Consider the following 19,228-nt stretch of genomic DNA (forward strand, 5'->3'; position numbering starts at 1 on the left):
AATGTTGTAAACAGTCTGTCAATATGTTAAGTGATCAGCTTAACCTATTTAAGCCTCTCCTCCACTTACATTCATTAAAAATGTAAGAAGATGAACCATTTTAAAATTATTGTAATGATTTTGTTAAAATAATTATAATTAAAAAAAACTATAATCATCAGTATATGCAAATGGTTTGTTTATTGTGTCCAAATGTCTTAAAATAGTTTGAAATGCTTACACAGTCACAGGCCTTGAAAAACAAATACAAATAAATCAACTTTCACTCAGTGAATCCACTATCCTATTACATGACTACTGCAAACTCACACATTGCGATATTGATGCTAAAATGATATATAAATAATTATAATAAAAAAACTATGATTATCATTATATGCAGTATGGAATAAAATGCAATAAATAATTAAATGGAATTATTAAAGCTATAAATGCTATAATTTATTGTGCCTGAATGCTTCAAACTACTTTTATAACAGATGTAAATGCTAAACACTCCATTGCAGATAAACTTTGCAATGATTCCAGAAGTCACATGTGTTCTAAAACATGCAGCCCATGCTGTTATTGAAAGTTTTAGTTTCCATCTATTGATTAAGAAACCACTGTCTTCAGGGTTAAAGATGTGCAAAAAAAAAAAAAAAAAAAAAAAAAAAAAAAAAATATATATATATATATATATATATATATATATATATATATATATATATATATATATATATATATAAAACACACGTGTAAACTATAGAAATATCAGGTGAAAACTATTGTAGGGCTGCAAGAAATTGTAAAAATCTGATATTGCGATATTTAATTTTTCTGCGATTAAATATTGCAATGACTGCAGTTTTATAAGATAGTTGTAATAGCTCTAGTTGACGGGTTTCTAAGGAATCGAACAGTAATTAGATACAGAAACTGAATCACAATGAAAAAAAAATTTTTTTTTATTTGCCCTGTCAGTTTCAAGTCCAAATATCAAAAAAAAAAATTCTTAGATCAACTTCAGAACAAATAAGGCAAAATTAAGAGTTTTTCCTTAAAACAAGCAAAATTATCTGCCAGTGGAGAAAAAAAAATTCTATGAAATATAAATATTTGCACTAGAAACAAGGCAACATTTTTTTCATAATTCATGTGAATTCAGTATAAACAGAGTAATTAAATACAATTCTTTAGCTCTTCCTCAACAGACTTAACATTGCATATCCTGCGATGTTATTATTGTGTATGCACACACTGCGATATTGATGCTGAGTTAATATATTGTGTAGCCCTGATCCACAGTACAGTATACATTGGGCTTATTTTGGCAATATTTTCTTGTACTGTGATGTATATTGCGATGTGAATAAAATTTCACCGGATGAATAGCTCTATTTGTAACGAATTCAAAATGTTTTGATTAACTGGGATGATTTTGTAGGGCAGCATACATTTTTTTTAAAATGACAAGCATAATTAAACACAACAGAGCTAACATACAAATAAAATGAACAATGATTTTTCAGTTTTAAGGAGCAGAAATTTAATAACTAAATTTTAAATAACACTGTATTGTTTTAATTGTGAAAGTAGTTTTTTACTAAAGAATTAATCTTTAAGCTATAAATGGTTTGTTTATTGTGCCCAAATGTCTTAAAATAGTTTGAAATGCTTACACAGTCACAGGCCTTGAAAAACAAATACAAATAAATCAACTTTCACTCAGTGAATCCACTATCCTATTACATGACTACTGCAAACTCACACATTGCGATATTGATGCTAAAATGATATATTGTGCAACCCTAAATTTTAGTATGCTTATTTTGAGCTTAAAAAACATTTTGTATGTTGATATGTTGATATCAACAATGTGTGAATAGGATACATGTCAAAATAACAATTATTTTACAACTACTGGATCTGCTTCTGACTTTAAATCTTCATACTGAGACAGGATTATTGGAGGCTTGCTCTTTAAATGGCAGGATGTTACGACTGTTGTACAATCTTCATTAAAGCAAACAGCATGAGTCTGGTAGACTGACCTGAAGCAAGTCTTTGTAACAGATTTAGGGCTGAGTGATCCGTAAGATGGCTTCATTAGCTTGTAATTAATTCAGCCACACAGTGTGAAATCAAAACTTCTACAGTGTTTGGAATGTACTAAAAAGATAAAAGTAAGCACATACAGTATTGTGTTTATAGCACAAAAGCGACTGCGGATCATTAAAGAAAAAACGGCTGATAGAAACGATGTTTCAATCCTTCTAAACTATAAGCTGACATTTTTTTGAGAATGATGATAATCTTGAGGGAGTCCCATGGAAAAGGAAACAATATCATAGGGCTGGGCGATTAATCAAAAAGAAATCGAAATCGACATTCAGAAATTATGACTGATCTAATTTTTCCAGGTCCACTAGCTCCCACCTCTGAATGAGCGAGTTTTAGCTACTTGAACATTAAGCGAAGAAACTGGACACAGAGGAACACAAAAACCTATTCCTAGCATGCGTTTTGGAAGATGCCATGAGATGGCATATTTTCATAATCATATAGTGTATGTTTCCTTCAGTTATTTTAAAATCAAGTAAAGCAACCTTCATAAAAAAATCTCTCACTTTTAATTCTTGAGCATATTTACTGTGAAAAACTTGTCAGTGAACTATGAGGGCAAAAAATTAAATAAATAAAATAATCGTTCAATAATTGTAATCAAGTTAAAATGTTCAATTCATTGAGATTTTGATTTCAGGCCAAATCGCCCAGCCCAGGGTCTCTGCAGATATCATAATGTCAAATTTAAGACCTTTTAAGACCTTTTTAAGACCATTAAGTATTAAATTTAAGACCTATATCGCAATATCAAAAACACGCGAGAGAAAATGTAAAAGCACAAAATTAGGGGTAAAATAAAGTTATTTAAATTTCGCTCTTTCGCATTACAACGCTCCCGACTTATAAAACTGCGCTTGCGACTTTTTTGTAGTTGTAATACCGCAAATTACAATTGGACTTGTGAAATATAGAACTACAACACCCCAAAAATCTAGCAACAACAACAAAAAGAATTTAAATAAGCATTAGATGTAGCGTTACATGGACATCGCAAAAATAAGACCTGTGCAAAAATATTTAAGACCTAGAACAGCAAATTTAAGACTTTTTAAAGCCATAAATTTCGATTTTTTAATTTAAGACTTTTTAATACTTTTTAAGACCCTGCGGGGACCTTGCCAGCCTACAATATCACTTATAATCATGTGAATCATTTTAATCGCAAGGATTTTAATCACAATAAAAGAGGGAAAAAAGTCCTGAGCCACAGACAATTTCTGAATATACATCCGTTGTTCAAATGTTTAAGATCAGTAAGGTTTTTTACAGAAATTAATATTTTAATTTAAAAAGGACGCATTAAATTGATCAAAATTACAGTAAAGATATTTATAAACGTCATTTTCCCTATTTTATTTAAAGGAAAAGCACAATAAAAATATTGAGTAGAAAAACTTTTTAATACTGATATAAAAAAAAAATGAGACCATTTCTTCAGTATTAAATTAGTATATAAGAACAATAAATTGTGACGGAGCAATCATGCAGAAAATTCAGTTTCGTTTCACTGGAATACACACCATGTCAATATATTTTCAGTAGGAATACAATTATTTTTTCTACTTAATGCCTTGTATATTCCATTTAAATAATCTTACAATGTTTCAGTTGATACTGTATTTTTGATTTTGAAACACTGGTGAATGAGAGGATTTTTAAAAAGCACAACCAAGAACTTGAACATAATTAAGGCTTAACTGCTGAAAATCATCATCCATTAAAATGGCTTTGCACTAAAAAGCTCAGAGAGAAGCAACCCTGAGAAAACAGACTATCACACTTGACAAGCAGCCAGCACTTATTAATTTATAAGCAATTTAAAAGCATAAAACTTTCAAGCTTAACACTGCTCATCAAAAGTCAATTAATTTCAAGCCCTGAAAACAAAAACACCCATAATTAACACAAACGCTTATAATAGTCAAGTTTATTGACATCGCTCCCATTACAAAAAAAAAAGAGAAACTCTTCACACAGAATCATTGTAACCTCTTGCAAAAAAAAGGAGTACTTTAAAGAAAAATATATATGGAATTAAGCTGATAATTCCACATAAAGATGAATCTGTGAGCTTTTTTCAGAAAAAAAAAAATGTTAGATGCACTCAACAAAATGTTGGTGTAAACTAATTTAATTATGACAAACATTTCTAGTAATTTTAATTTAACCAATTTTAGGCAAACGAATCCCAAGAGCAAAATTCATTATGAACCATTGATGTCAAATCACTTTCCTTTTAAATTAGCCTGTGAATGAAACTTGCCTGAAACACAGATTATGCTTGTGGAGCCAACACATCTGAATTACTTAATTTGGACAACCAGAATGCTCTGGTAATTATATCAGTCTAAACTTGAACCTGAATAGCAGTCTTGACTTAAACTGATCTCAGATCTAGCATTAGCACAAATACAGCTCACTAAATGAAGCATCAAACATATCTACAGTATTCAACAATTAAAGTGGTAAAAAAAACAAAATTGTCCTAAAACCAATAAACAACCCCCATTCTTACCTTAGGACAATTTTGAAAAACATTTTTGATCCACTTCAGATGTTGACTATGGTATGTTTCCATGCAAAGATGCAGATTAGACTTGTGCACAAAACTGGAATATCACTGAGAGGTAACAATACCAAACCAATTTGATGACAAACTTTGGCTAAAGGGTTTTAGAATGACCAAAACAAAATTCAATAATTCATTTTTCTTTTTCATTTCCTACTATTCCAGCATAGGTTTTCAAATAAGTAATTAAATGCATCAATAAATGAATAAAAATAAGAATAAATAAAAATGTATTTGTCTAATGTAAGCATCTAAGCATCATATTAGCTAAGTATTTCCCTTTTAAAGAAAACAAATGTAGTCAACAGCTGCTGAACCTCAGTCTGAAAGGCACTTTTAATCAATTCTATTACAAAATTGTTTGGTATTTTCCTTTTGTATTTATTTATTTTTTGTCTTTGGAGTAGAAATGTGCATATTCCATACAAAGTATGAAGCTGACCGGTCAGTTCTTGTCATGTGACTCGATATAGATGCTTGCAGCATTCTTTCAAATTTTCTCACCTGGAAAGCATGAGCACATCATATTACGTGCACAACACTTCCAATATGTACTCGCAGACAGTGCACCTCCATTGGAATAACAAACTTGTGCGTGCAAAAACTGATATTTACATTTACTCATTTAGCAGCACTTTTATACAGTTAAAGTCAAAATTATTAGCCCCCCTAAATTATTAGCCCCCGTTTATATATTTTTACCTGATTTTGTTCAGAAAGAAGATTTTCTTCAACACATTTCTAAACATAATAATAACTCAATTGTAATAACTCACTTCTTTTATGATGACAGTACATAATATTTTACTAGATATTTTTACTAAATAAGACACTATAGTAGTCAGCTTAAAGAGCAATTTAAAGGTTTAACTAGGTAAATTATCTTAACTAGGTAGCTTTGGGTAATTAGGCAACGTATTGTATATAGATGGTTTGTTCAGGAGACAGTTAAAAATGTATACATACATACATACATACATACATATATATATACATACATATATATATATATATATATATATATATATATATATATATATATATATATATATATATATATATATATAGCTTAAGAGGGCTATCCATTTTGACCTTAAAATTATTTTTACAATTTTAAAAATGGCTTTTTTATTCTAGCCGAAATAAAACAAAAAAGACTTTCTCCAAAATCCATCCATGCTGTTAAACATCACTTGAGAAATATTTTTAAAAATGAAAAAAATAAGGGGGGAGGGGTAGAATAGTTCTGACTTCAACTGTATGTGACGGCATCAGCCATAGTTAATCCAGTGTGCGTGTGTATTACCCTCGGTGTAAAAGCTCAAAAACTAGCACACAGATGCCATAACTTTGTTTAGTTGCAGCAGTTTTGTTCCATGCAGAAATGCGGTGTTGAGAAGCCTTTACAATTAATTAATCATGGCAAATTAAAGTGCCGTTAATAGTGACATCGGTTAATTGTTGCATCCCTACTTAAAACCCCTTAAGATTTCTTTTATTGTCAACATTTTCCTTCTTAATGCAATCCCACGCAAAGCCAGCTGCATGCCAAGACAATTTTTTCATGTCCTAAATCAAAACGATTAAGTTAACTTCACTTTTTACAAACGTAAGTGAATTGAATACTAAATTTATTAAATAAATAAATTGTCCATTGTTACAAAAATTGCGTTGTTTCAGCTCATTTTACACAAGCAGCACAAAGAATTTCCTTGACAAAAGTCAAAACTCTACAAATAACTGGTGTTATAGTACATTTTGAAACGATCTTTATTCTCAGACTGAAACATAAGCCACTGTTGAGCTTTACTCAGTACATTATCGATCACTTGACCACAGTGCTTGCACTAAATTTAACACTATTATGTCCAGATTGTGCTCGGAAACTATTTTTCCAGAACTGCAGCACACAGAGGAAACAACAGAAGATGAGCGAGGCAGATTTGAGAGGGAGGAAGTCCATGCACCTTATCATCCATCAACTCAGCAGTCGTTCACCGTGTTTAATCCATCACGGGTCTGTTCTGGAAGGACATAAAAAGAAGCCGGCCCTATTCAAAGATCATCCATTTACCCAGAAGCCCCCGGACAGAGCGGCAGTGATACATCAATTACAGCATGCATTAGAAATGCAGCTGCGCTCATCTACAGTAAGGGGGGAAAAGTCACCATTTAACGACAATTACAAAGTAACCAAGGAGTGATTACAGTGAACTTTCTCATTTGTCTTTATTTAAGCAATGGAATAAAATATGAGCACGCATATCCACGAGAAACCTCGGATTTGGAGAACTTGGCTCGCTAACACCTTCATTAAGCAGTCAACAGGCAAATTATTTATGCCTCATTAGGTTCATAAATGTGCCATTCATACCTCGCGCTAACCAAATCATCATTAGCGAGGAAAAGAGTGAGCGAAAGTGTACAGATCTTCTAAATGTGCCTCTTGGGACATCTGCATCTACATTCCCTTCATCTTCTGTTTGTTTCCATGGAGAATGGACCCAAGACATGGGCAGCAGTAATTAAATGAGAGTGGTTGTATACCACACTCTTTTTCCGGCTCTATAAGCCTTTAAAATCACGCTGGGCTGTTCAGAGAGTTCTGATGGATCCATTAAGAGTGCAATAATGGGCCTCTTCTGTGTGTTATTTCATAGCCCATAATATTCACCAGCTGAGGAGATTGAATGTAAAACAGCACCTACAGGTCTGTTGCCATGGCGTTAAGTGGAGGCCTTACGCCTTGAAAATTCACTGAAAGCCAGTGGAGGAAATGCACAGCGGGCAGATGAGCGAAAGCTTATCAAGTACAGAAAAAGCCATTAACGGCAATGCTCTAATAGCACTATCTTTAAAGCAGGTTAGACATGGAGAAGAACAGAAGAACAAACTTATGCATGTGTGTAACATGCTGACGGTGATTAAAATAAGTTTCAAGAGTTCATCCTTAGCTGATGACTGATTATGGAGCGTGTTTGGGATGCTGTCCCGGGAGAGAGCCCTGAGCTCGAGCTTGTTGCAGTGCGAGAGGGAAGTCCAAGTTCAGCTAGGTCTCGAGAACTCCCCTGCTTGATAAAGTTGGAAGCAGATTATGTTGCTATGAAGTGTCTATGCTGTCAATTTAGATCAATTTACTTATGTTACATGTTTTTGGTCTGTGGGAGGAAACCGGAGAGCCCAGTGAAAACCCACGCAAACACGGGGAGAACATGCAAAGTCCACACAGAATTGCAGACTTGGCCAGATAGTGTCTTAAGCCTGGTTTATACTTCTGCGTCAAGTGACCGGCGTGACCACGGCGCATGCAACACGCGTAGCTGTGCATTTATACTTCTGCGCGCTGTCTCTGTTGGTCTGAATTAACACTTCCGAAACGCTAGTTGGCAGTGAGGTGTAAACGTTCCTCTGTGTCGAGTTTCTTCGCTGCTGTTTTGCTTTTCCTGAACACTTCCGGGATGTACAAGTGGCTCAAACTCGCTCATTTTGAGGCAGGAACCGGCGGACGTGCAACAACTTTAACTATGAGGTAAACACAAAACAAAACTTTCCATCAGGAGCTCCTTCACGGGACTCCACACTTGTAAACAATCGCTCCATTGTGCTCGTGTCCAGCTCGCGCCATTCGCGCGGCTCTCGGTACCGCCCAGACTCGTCAGCGATACCAAGCCGACCAATCACAGAGCTTACGCTACGCGTCGTTGCGATGTGTAGTTACATTTTTTGAGAGGTGCACGTCAGCGACGCCACGGCGAAGGGCTATGCGTCAGCACCGTAGCATACGCCGGCGTTTGACGCAGAAGTATAAATCAGCCTTTAGCCGGTGACATTCTTGCTGTGTGGCCATGGTGTTAACCATTAGGCCTCCGTGCTGCCCTGACAAAGAAATAGGAGTAGGGGTGGAAGGGGGGATTCTTCAAGACGAAGATGGCTGAGGTAAGATACTCTGGGTATTTATAGTGGTTAAAGAGTGATTGGTAAATAAGTGTTAGCTAATGCGGACCAGGTGCTATAAATCATAAGAACGTGCTCCTCTTGAAATTAGTTTCAAAAGTTCCCACTTAGATATGCTTGGCATTTAAAGCAGGTTTGGTATGCTGTCCTGGGAGAGAACCCTAAGCTCGGAGATATTTAAGCCCAGGGCTCCCGCCCGATCAATAAACATATCAGGTGATCCGAGATCAGGTAGGTCTCGATAGCTCCCCCTTTAGAAAGGAGAGAAAAAGGAGGAGATGGGGTGGAAGGCGGGATTCTTCCAAAACGAAGATAGAGCAATAAGGAGAAAGTGATCCATTTATATTAAGCTAGGATCACTCTGATTGGATTATTACTGATTACAGATGAGTGGCCAGCAGTGCTCAATTATATCATCTGCTCCTCTCGAAATTAGTTTATGAAACTTCACTTATAAATAAACTTCACTAAAAACACTGGCATCATTTGCTCACTCCCATGATGATCAAAACCAAAAAACCTTCTTGAAACACAAACAAACAAACAAACAAACAAACATATTTTGCTCCCTCAAGTGAAAAATCAGCAAGATAAATTTCAATAAGACATTCAAGTTTAAGACATTCTCTGAAGAATGTCTCAATCCACCTATTTTTATGCACATTTAGCAAAAAAAAAAGTTTAATGGAAACACCAAGACAAATATTAATAATGCACATAAAGAAAAACCTGTAGGACAAATTTTTGATCTGATAACGTGCATATATTACAATAGAAACACGTTTACTGAATGAATCCTGGCATGCGCATCACAATGTCATGCGATTTTGTTTTAATAGACGCATGAGATAGCATTAATGGACATATCAGTGGACCGACCACATTGCACAACATCTAAATGCCTCAGCCAAAATCCTTCATCGAACTGGTTTGACATCATTACTTCCCAGAATATTCTTGTGCTTCTAAAACCATTTAAGCCTGTGTTTATTGCATTATGTCTTTGTCTTCTGAGGCACAAGTAATTTAATATACAAAAAAAAAGGCCAACAGTGGTTTCTCCTACCACATCAAATTACATTTTTCTTTTTGACATTTGTCACCTGTTTATTAAGACAGATGAAACAGACTGAAAATATTGCAAATGTTTAATGCAATATTCCAGTATTGTAATATAGTAACATAGTGTAAATGTAATCCATATAAAGTCTTACAAAGAGATGATGCCTTACAATTATAGTGATCATTTCACTCTTTTTAGTGTTCTGAGTTCCTATTAAAAAATAAAAGTTTTGAAACTGTCCCTACTAACCCTACTGGGCTCAATGATTACAATCACGCCATCACATTTTGAAAAACACAACTACCATTCTTTTTGTTTCAAAAGTGTCTATTTTGAGCCAAGATGACCTAAAGAACAAACAGTGTTACTCCCGTTTTTGGTCCATTTTTATACTTTTTTTTTTTTTTAAATCTTAATATTTTTGGATTTTTTTTTTTTATTGTGTTTACATTAATTTTTTTTAAGAAAAACAATTTTTTTTCAATATTTTGTACAGTAGTTGTACATGTCATTGAATGTCTCTAATGACTTCATGAGAAAATAAAATAAATTCATCAATTAGAATAGAACAAACTTGCATTTAGTTTTTTCAATAAAAATATATATATATTTATTTATTTTGTAAATGCATTTCAAGTTCAAGTGTGACATGTCAGAATGTCATAAACACAACTTTTTCCCCATTAAAGTATGGCTCCATTTCAATGACAAATGTCTTGAGTATTACTAGTGAGTATCGTTGCAAGTCGAGAGCGTATTCATGTAATTAAAGCATGCAAATCTCTGAGCCTATTTTCTCTGTTCCTGAAGTTTGCGGACTCAAACGTACGCTGCTCATACGCAAAACTTCTTGCATGCTCATAAATATTTACTGCTTGCTCGCTAAAAACTTCTCATGTGCTCTCTAGTTTTAGATTAGATTAGATTCAACTTTATTATCATTAAACATGTACAAGTACAATGCAATGAAATGCAGTTTGAGTCTACCCAGCATTGTAATAGCAGCAAGTGCAGGATACAGGGAAGTTATTAAGTGCAGTTATAGAAAAACTATGGTGATATTTACATATGGATGTACTATGAAAATTATATGCAGGTTGTATTAGCTATGAACAGAGGTTTATAATCTATGAATATGTGTACAGTTGCTATTAATAATCAGAAGTGTGCAGAAAGATAAACATAATTACAAATGTATATGTGCAGTGGGTGTGTACATAATTACAAATGTCCATGTGCAGTGGGTATGTACAGTTCAAATAAGTGAATCAGTGCAATGTAGTGCAAGGAATATGTGCAAATTTTAATTGTGCAAATGTTAAACAGTGCAGTGACTGTGAGAGGATAAGTTAGAGGAGAGTTGTGCCATGATAAAATGTAATCGAAGCTTTTAAAGAACATTTATTTGAGGGGTGAAAAGTGAAGGCTATAATAACTAAGTTTTCCCCATATTTTCTTTTACAGTTACATTTCTGCTTGCGTCAGTTATATTTTTGTTTAAAAAAGTTTTTGTTTAGCATGGTGCACCTTTTGCATTTTTTTTTTTACTTTTTAATAAAATGTATTCATATCACACTATTCTCTGTTTTTTTAAATGTTTGTTATAAAACAAACATGAAATATCTAATCATAATATACAGTCTAAAAACTATGGTTTATTAGAATTAAAATGTAATGTGTAGCCTAGGCCTAAAACACGAAAGGAAGAGGGAACTTCTGAGATAACCGGTCAAACCAGTTCATTAAATTGTACCAAGATGTCGTGAAACATTATGTGTCTTCACTAAGTACTTAATTACTTACTTTTTAACATTCCAGATACCCACTCGAAATAAGCCAGTATACTGAGAGTTATTCAGTTACTAGAACAGTACACTGACTCATCTACTGTGAAAAAACAGACCTGATGATGATGAGTGCGAGCTGAGAGTCTGTTCCCTCTCAGCACGCTCTCTCATAGTGTGTGTGGTTTAACCTAAGGTAATTTTTGTTCCGCAATAAGTATTTTTTAAAGACAATTAGGCAAGATAAAAAGTAACTTGCGTTACATTTTTTTCATCAAAGTAACTCAAATAATATTCAAAACTCAAACTCAAATAAACTAAAAAAATAACATTGCGTTACATGCATTACTTAAAATGCGTTACCCTCAACACAGTTTGAGAGTGTGCGAGAAGTTTTGCACACAAGCAGCGTATACTTGAGAGCTTGCGAGCCGTTTTCTGCATGAATAGAGGAAATTGGTGCACTAGCAAAGAGATTTGTCTGCTTGTACAACATAAATGCACTCCCGACTTGTAATACTGCGCGCATGACATTTCTTATTAAAAAAAGAAAATTAAAAGAAAATAGAGGATGAGGAATAAAAGGGGACCAAATTTTCTCAGGTTTCATTACAAATATCTTCAAATATCTATAAAAAAATGTCTTACTTTGGAATGATAGTGGTAGTGCTCAGCGGTAGGTTCTCTTAACTACCAGAGTCCTGCTGATTTCTTTTGTGTATGAGCATTGTACTATATTGGTGTATTGATGCTTAAATTACATGTACTAATTGAAATTTATCTAAAAAGACTTACAGCACAGAAATGGTCCCCATGGAGCAAGCCATGGGTTTAAAAGGTTCAACCAAAAAGTTGCATTTTTGTCTTTGAGGTTATTTTTTAGCCTGCTTTTTATCATTTAAAAAGCAGCCTTTAGAACCTCCAATTGTGCACCATGAAAAAATATGATGAGTAAACGACAAAACTTTAATTTTCAGGTAAACTGTAAACATTCAAACATTCGTGTTCCTAACGAGGCAAACATTTCAAAATGTTCATTATCGCTCTAACAGCGTGCCACACATGCCATAGTACTCCTGAACAGAGATCTGTTAAGACTTTTCATTAATGAACGAATGCTGATGAACACTCTTCAGTACTTTACTCTGTCCCATTTCTGAACAAGGCAGGGGAGGATTGTGTGTACACTTTCACTTATAATTAAGATAATACGGCAACAGGGGCCCTTTTCACAGATAGGCAGCCAAAATGAATGCCCATGATTCTGCATACACAAACACAGAAAAACACACGCAAGTAAGAGGAGACAACAGCTTTTCAACCCTCCTCCCACAGCATGCTCTAATTGGCCCTCAGGGACGAAACCACACATTTATGTTGGAGGAAACACGTCTGTGAATATGCATTTCCACATGCAAGCTTAAGAGAGACATCTGTTGTCTGTATGCATTTATTCTGCAACATGGCATCTGTAATTGGCTGCTACTGTATGTATTGTTAATGAGTATTAATTGAGTGCATGTGATGAACATTCGTATGAAAAATGAGATAAACATAAGGCTGGGCGATTTCGCCTAAAATTAAAATCTCAATTAACTGAAGATTTTAACTAGATTATGATTAATCATAGTTTTTTTCTGATAAAAAAAGTGAAAATAAATAACTTACATTTTTGGAAACAAAAGAAATTATTTTCAGTGTTTTTTATAAAGAAATTTGAAAAATAAGCTGTATCTCTTTAAAACAAAATAACTCTTGCATATGCTGTAAATAATATTTTAACCACTGAATTTCTTACATCCTCTGTGAACAAATATTTAACTGTAAATAATAATTGTATTGTAATGAATAATATGCCGTCTCAAGTCATCTCTGGTGAAGCTTTCAATCATAGTCAATGTAGTGCAAAGTAAGTGTCAAGAATGGGTCCATCGTCCTACTTGACCAGAGATCAGATGTGGCTGCAAAGTGGCCTCAGAAGAATCAATCAGCCACAGCCTTTAACAGAGCGGGCTCACATGGCACGTAAGGAAAGTAATTGAAAAAATCGTCCTGGAAGAAACTGACCGATTATATGTTCTGAATTACTTTTCGTTAAATCGCCCAGCCCTAAATAATCATGTGACATTAATGTGTGAACTTTGTATACAGAAACAGTTTGGAAATATTTTTCATGTGACCAAGAGTCTGCATTTTAAACATTAAAATAGTGTCACATGGAAAAAATGTTCTGTTATGTCCTTCAGATATAAAAAGGCAAATCCTGTCAGTGCAATAGCATAGTGGTTAGCGCGTTGACATATGATGCAGAAGCACAGCAGGGCGTCCCGTGTTCGAATCCCGGCTTGAGGACATTTCCCTACCCTACCTCTCTCTCTCTCTCTCTCTCTCTCCAACTTTGCTTTCTGTCTAAATACTCTCCTATCTAATAAAGGCAAAAAGGCCAAAAATAAATCTTAAAATAAATCTTAAAAAAAAAAAAAAAAAGGCAAATCCTGTGCAAAAAGGAAGAGCCAACATAAACAATTGGAAGGACAGAGTATGGGCTGATCACACCGAATGCAATTTTTGCATTAAGAAGCGGCTTTAGGCTGCTTATGCGCCATGCATGCCTCCAAGTCTGTCCTTTCTTCATGTGGTATTGCTGTGTGTAAATTATTCAGTAAGTGACCACGTTCCTTATCATTGTAGATGTGCTTAATTGAGTGTCATTGTGTATTTTGGTTTAAATCTCCTCAGGATAAATATTACTTGTGTAAACATAACAGCGGAGATGCATACGTGCCAAACAACTGGTTGGGCTGTTTGTAATCTAATATGATTATTTGTTATTATCAATTCGTTGCTTGCCATGTGTTGTTAATGTAAGATTGTATTCAGTGTGATTGAAATGCTCATATTTATTATAACGAGCGTGCCTCACGCTATTACTGCACACACACATCTGACCTGACAGCCTTCACAACAGCAGGGGGGAGAGGAGCGCCAGTCAATGAATCCAGCATAGGGGTTCTCAATTCACCCTCCACATTCTGTCTGTATATTATGCTCTGTATTTGTCATAAAGTCATCTGTGTATCAAAATCTGACTCAAAGGGCAAATCTGCACCTGCAGTTGAGCGAAACCCACTGTGTAGGGTTGGGCGATGTTGACAAATTTGGCATCATACGATGTCTAATATGTCATCATAGGCGGTGGTAAATTAATTATGAATAATTAATTAATTGATAACAAAATAATTATTTATAGCCTACTGTTTTAACTACCTGACCCACATGGTCTTTGTTTAATCCATAACCAAATCATAAATAAATAAAAATAAGTTGCACACATAATTATCACCTGTCAGTCATTTTTTTCCGCAGGATTCATGAAAAGGCGTGAATAGGCAGAGTGATCGGTGTTGTTATAATGGCTTTGACAATCCTTGGTAAAAAAGGTGCACAACCAACAGTGTCTGAGGTTTTCTTTTCACTAAAATTAAAAAGTAAACTAAAAAAGTGTACTAAAAAGTACAAGCGTGAGAGCGAAAGATTAAACCAGTCTACTGACCCGCTGACTGCCTGGACTCGCTGTTTCGAGCACATGACAGTGTGTGTGTGTGTGTGTCTGTGCCTGTGTGTGTATGTGTGTCTGTGTGGTCACGTGATGTGCTTTTTCAGCTGTAGTGTGGAAGGAGGGCTGCTCAGAAATGCTAGATGAAACACCAGAGTGGATGTGCATTGTTTTAAAATGCCATGTAAAAACTAAGACCTATTAGTGTAAACAGGGCCTAAATGTGCATTTTCGCGAGCGAATTTTTGCAACAGGGGTTGGGCAGAGGATCACGATGCTGGCTCAGCATTGCGGTGCCTGTCGGCCATCGGCGATGGACGATGACATCGTTTATCGGCTCAACCCTATCACAGCGGTTTATCATAAATTTTTCATCGATCATTTTTTCCGCAATTCACAGCAAGAACAAACACAGAAGCGCTGTCTGATTGACAAGCAGCAGCTACACGTGTTCAAAAGAATCTAAAACACCAAATAGGATGAATCTATGTCGCATTTTCTAAAGTAAAACGCAATATCTGTATTTAGCTTTTCGCTTGTATGGTGGCTCTGAACGGTCAAAACACCTCTAAAAAAGGCTTTTTTGGACATGACATATGTACAACACTGTAACATGTTTTATTCAAGAACATTTCAGCTGGTTTCTGTCCTTAGCTCTTTCATTTTCATCTTATTTAAAATATATTTAACTTGCTTGTTGACGAAATCCCATTTTGTTATTTAACCTATTGTTTTAATGCAACAATCAAGTTGCATGTTAATTTGCCATGAAGTAAAGGAAAAAGTTTATCGTTTGCATGCTGATTTATGTGAAATAGTAAATATAGGTTTATATAATCACCTTGCAATTTTGAAATTATAGCGCTTTTTTTGCTATATAGACTTGCTATATAGATATTTTTGAGTATAGACTATTCAGTTCATAAGAGCAGTTCAATCTTTTATGAAGTTAAAAAAAAATCTGTTTTTCTCTGTATACGAATAGATAATTTTGAAACATCTATAATTTTCTACCTATATATATCGGCTATCAGACTCTAATCTAAAGAGTTATCGGTTATCGATATCGGCCAAAACATCCATATCTGTGCATCCCTAACTAAGACAACCACATTAGCATTGCACAGTTTTACAAACGCAAACAAACTCTCAGTTTCTCAGAAAGCGAAAAAATCTAGCAACAAACCAAAGTTGAAAGAAACATTTGTCCTTCAAAGCCAGTTTCTGAAGCATCAATCAGCACAGTCCAAATTAAAGCTTCGTCTTTACTGGCTTCGACTTCCAGGAAAAAAAGTATCCATGAATTCTTCATAGACTGAAAATCACATATGAGCGATGGCCTTGAGATGAAGGTTGCCATAGAGATCATGTGTACAACAAGATGAATACTTTTCCTGGAATTGATCACAGGATTCACTTTAAGAACAGCAGGAAAAAAAGGGTCAAAGCCTCGCGGGCTCTTTATTCACACACGTCAACCTGTTTCATTAGCGAAAATAACACCACCAAGACCCTCAGGTTTCAACCTGGTGATTCAGAGAGAAACTAAAGCGAGAAAAGAACACCTGAAGATCTTGCAATCATTGGGCAGCAGACCTGATGAAGTGTGCTGTGGATTACTAGTGTCTCAGAGATCATTAAAATCCTAAGCGTACAGTCAGCCTGGCCAACCTTTAACTGATGAGATCTATATGGAGTTCTCCTTCTTATTCCCTTTTTGAGGCTACTTTTGCTATGGTTGCGCCAGATATCCACACAGCTCTGGAATTTTCAATCCTCAAAAACACAGACTTTTGAAAACGCTGCAGACCATATTTTAGTTTAATAACTCTGGGGTTGCATTTCAAGTATTCATGAACCAAAAGCCTCACTTTTGCAAACAAAGTTGTGGGTGTACAAATTCACTCCCTAATTGAGTCTTCTGCAACATTGTGTATCCTTCTCTGATTCATCAAGCCTGGGTAACATGACCATTACAATTGAGTTTCTTTCCATTTTTGAGACACATGGTCTTGTTAAAAAAATAAAAAAAATAAAAACATAGCATAGTGTATTCTGTGCATCTCATTTTATTTTAAAATGTCACATTATAAGTTTTTCTTGTGCATCTACAAAGATCTAAGCATCATGAATGCACACAAAACATCACAGCATTTCTAAATCAAACATACAAATGTACAAAGTTGCACTGTGAAAATTTAAATGTCAGTTGCACAGATTTAGCCACTATGATGACATTGTACACTGCCAAATGAGGACATTGTAATTAAATATTGGACTAAAAGAAAAATGTTGCTTTAGTAGTACAAGTTGTATTATAAAAACAATTGTATTTGTACTTTATTATTATTTGCAATAGCTTTAAATTAAATGTGTTTAAATGATACTTTGTTGTTTCTAACAAATTATAATTAATGTTTATGTAAATTGCAAAAATTGTAAACAGATTTTCGCATAGCTTGCTCTGCTTTAGAGTTCTTCTGATTGGTCCACAGCTTTGGAACTGACATTGATGAGTGGCGCTACATCTAAAAGTTGACATTCTTTCTAGACGGAGTGTCTTAACTACAGAAGATGCAGTGTCTTAAAAAAAAAGCCAACATAATCATGTCTTTCTTGTCAATGTAATTTAATCCAAGTTTATGATGATTTTGAGTCACAAATCTCCCGTTTGGATCACATTATGGTTTTTTTAGTCACGGATCGAACCATTTTTCGGATCAGCCAAAAAGGGGCCAAAAAGCCAAAACTATAATTTGCTCTGCATTTATTACAAAAACAATACTGCAAGACTTTAGTTTGTTTCACTAACAAACTGAACTTAGGACCTGTAATATTACTAAAATGAATAATCAGCTGAATAAAAATAAATTGTAACATATTCAGTTCTGTGAAAAATGTACTGTTAATAATACTGTTGCTGATGACGCTAAATGTAGAAATTAACCTGCTTTTATTTTAAGTCTCATTTTCAACAAATGATTTGGTTATTTTCTCATAAAACTTCATGTTTCATTGTTAGATGTGTCATTTTTTTAAGAATTATTCAGTGGCGTATTTTTGATGGCTGGTCGTCACCTATTGGTTAAAAATGTAATTGCTTTCTACAACTTTTATTTTTAAGCATCGTTAAATACATACAATGGCGATTTTAATCTTTACCATTAACATCACTGGTTTTAGTTAAACTATAAACTGTTCTCCAGCACTTCTGTGTCATTTGACTGTTTGTTATTTGACTTGTTACAAGTCAAAAAACTAAAGACTGAATCTCTTTCTTCAATTCATTCATTCATTTTCTTGTCGGCTTAGTCCCTTTATTAAACCGGGGTCGCCACAGCGGAATGAACCACCAACTTATCCAGCAAGTTTTTACGCAGCGGATGCCCTTCCAGAAAGAATCTCTTTCTTGATTTTTGAATTTTTCAAATACAGATATGAAAGATTAATAAACATATGCAACACACCATCATTTTTAACTTGTTGCATGGTTGTTGAGATTCCAATCTTTTAATGATTAATCATGCAGCTTACACTGCATTGATGCAGGCTAAACAAGCAGTGACAGAAAACACCTTTAATACCCTAAGAAACTCACCACATCCCAAATAACCTACCACAATTTCCTCCGTCATCAATATATTTTACAAGAAAGCCTAAATGCTTTCATACATGTTATTTGAATGACCCGAGAGGCAATCTCTTTGCGATACTTACAAATTTAGAATTAATCTATCGGTAAAAAAATATATATATTAATCCGTGGGTCACTTGTGCTCCAAACCGTGAATTGTGATTACCAATATACAAGATTTTAGTATGGACGAGGACAATTTTCAATTTAAATGTGGTGTTGAAATTAAATTGCACTAGCATAAAGCAGTCTGAGCGGTTCTGAATCCATCTTCCTCTTGCCCTTAGGACACAGGATCAGGTGTTTCCTGTATTTGCCATCTTGGCCGTGTCAGAACGGGGATCCTCCTTTAAAAGTAAAGAGACACGGCAGTGTTAGACGCTCGAGGGGGATGAAGAGTCTGATCATTGAACAGTCCTTCAAGAGGTGAGTCCTGCCCTCAGGCATCTGTCAGCTGAGGCTTTAGGGAGGATCTCCTTGGGTTTAACACGGCCAGTGTTTGTGAGGATGGCGCACACCTTTCTCGCTCCTGCCCAGGGACAAGCTACTCTACAAATCTATA

At 34.8% G+C, this 19,228-nt stretch overlaps 1 protein-coding gene across 4 annotated transcripts in view; it reads right to left on the minus strand.

The window, feature by feature from the left end:
• Positions 1 to 19,228, minus strand: part of ctdp1 (CTD (carboxy-terminal domain, RNA polymerase II, polypeptide A) phosphatase, subunit 1) — a 216,512-nt gene that overhangs the window by 16,149 nt on the left and 181,135 nt on the right. Inside the window, exons 13-14 of one of the 4 annotated variants that reach the window (XR_012394538.1) lie at positions 18,111 to 19,013; positions 17,089 to 17,996 (exon numbers count right to left, since the gene is read on the minus strand). Coding sequence is in view for 1 of the 2 variants with exons in the window: in XM_068215116.2 (XP_068071217.1) it covers positions 18,950 to 19,013 (64 nt within the window). In the remaining variant the exon portion in view is untranslated. 4 annotated transcript variants of the gene reach the window in all.

Source organism: Danio rerio, chromosome 19, assembly GCF_049306965.1.
Source record: "Danio rerio strain Tuebingen ecotype United States chromosome 19, GRCz12tu, whole genome shotgun sequence".
Lineage (NCBI taxonomy): Eukaryota > Metazoa > Chordata > Actinopteri > Cypriniformes > Danionidae > Danio > Danio rerio.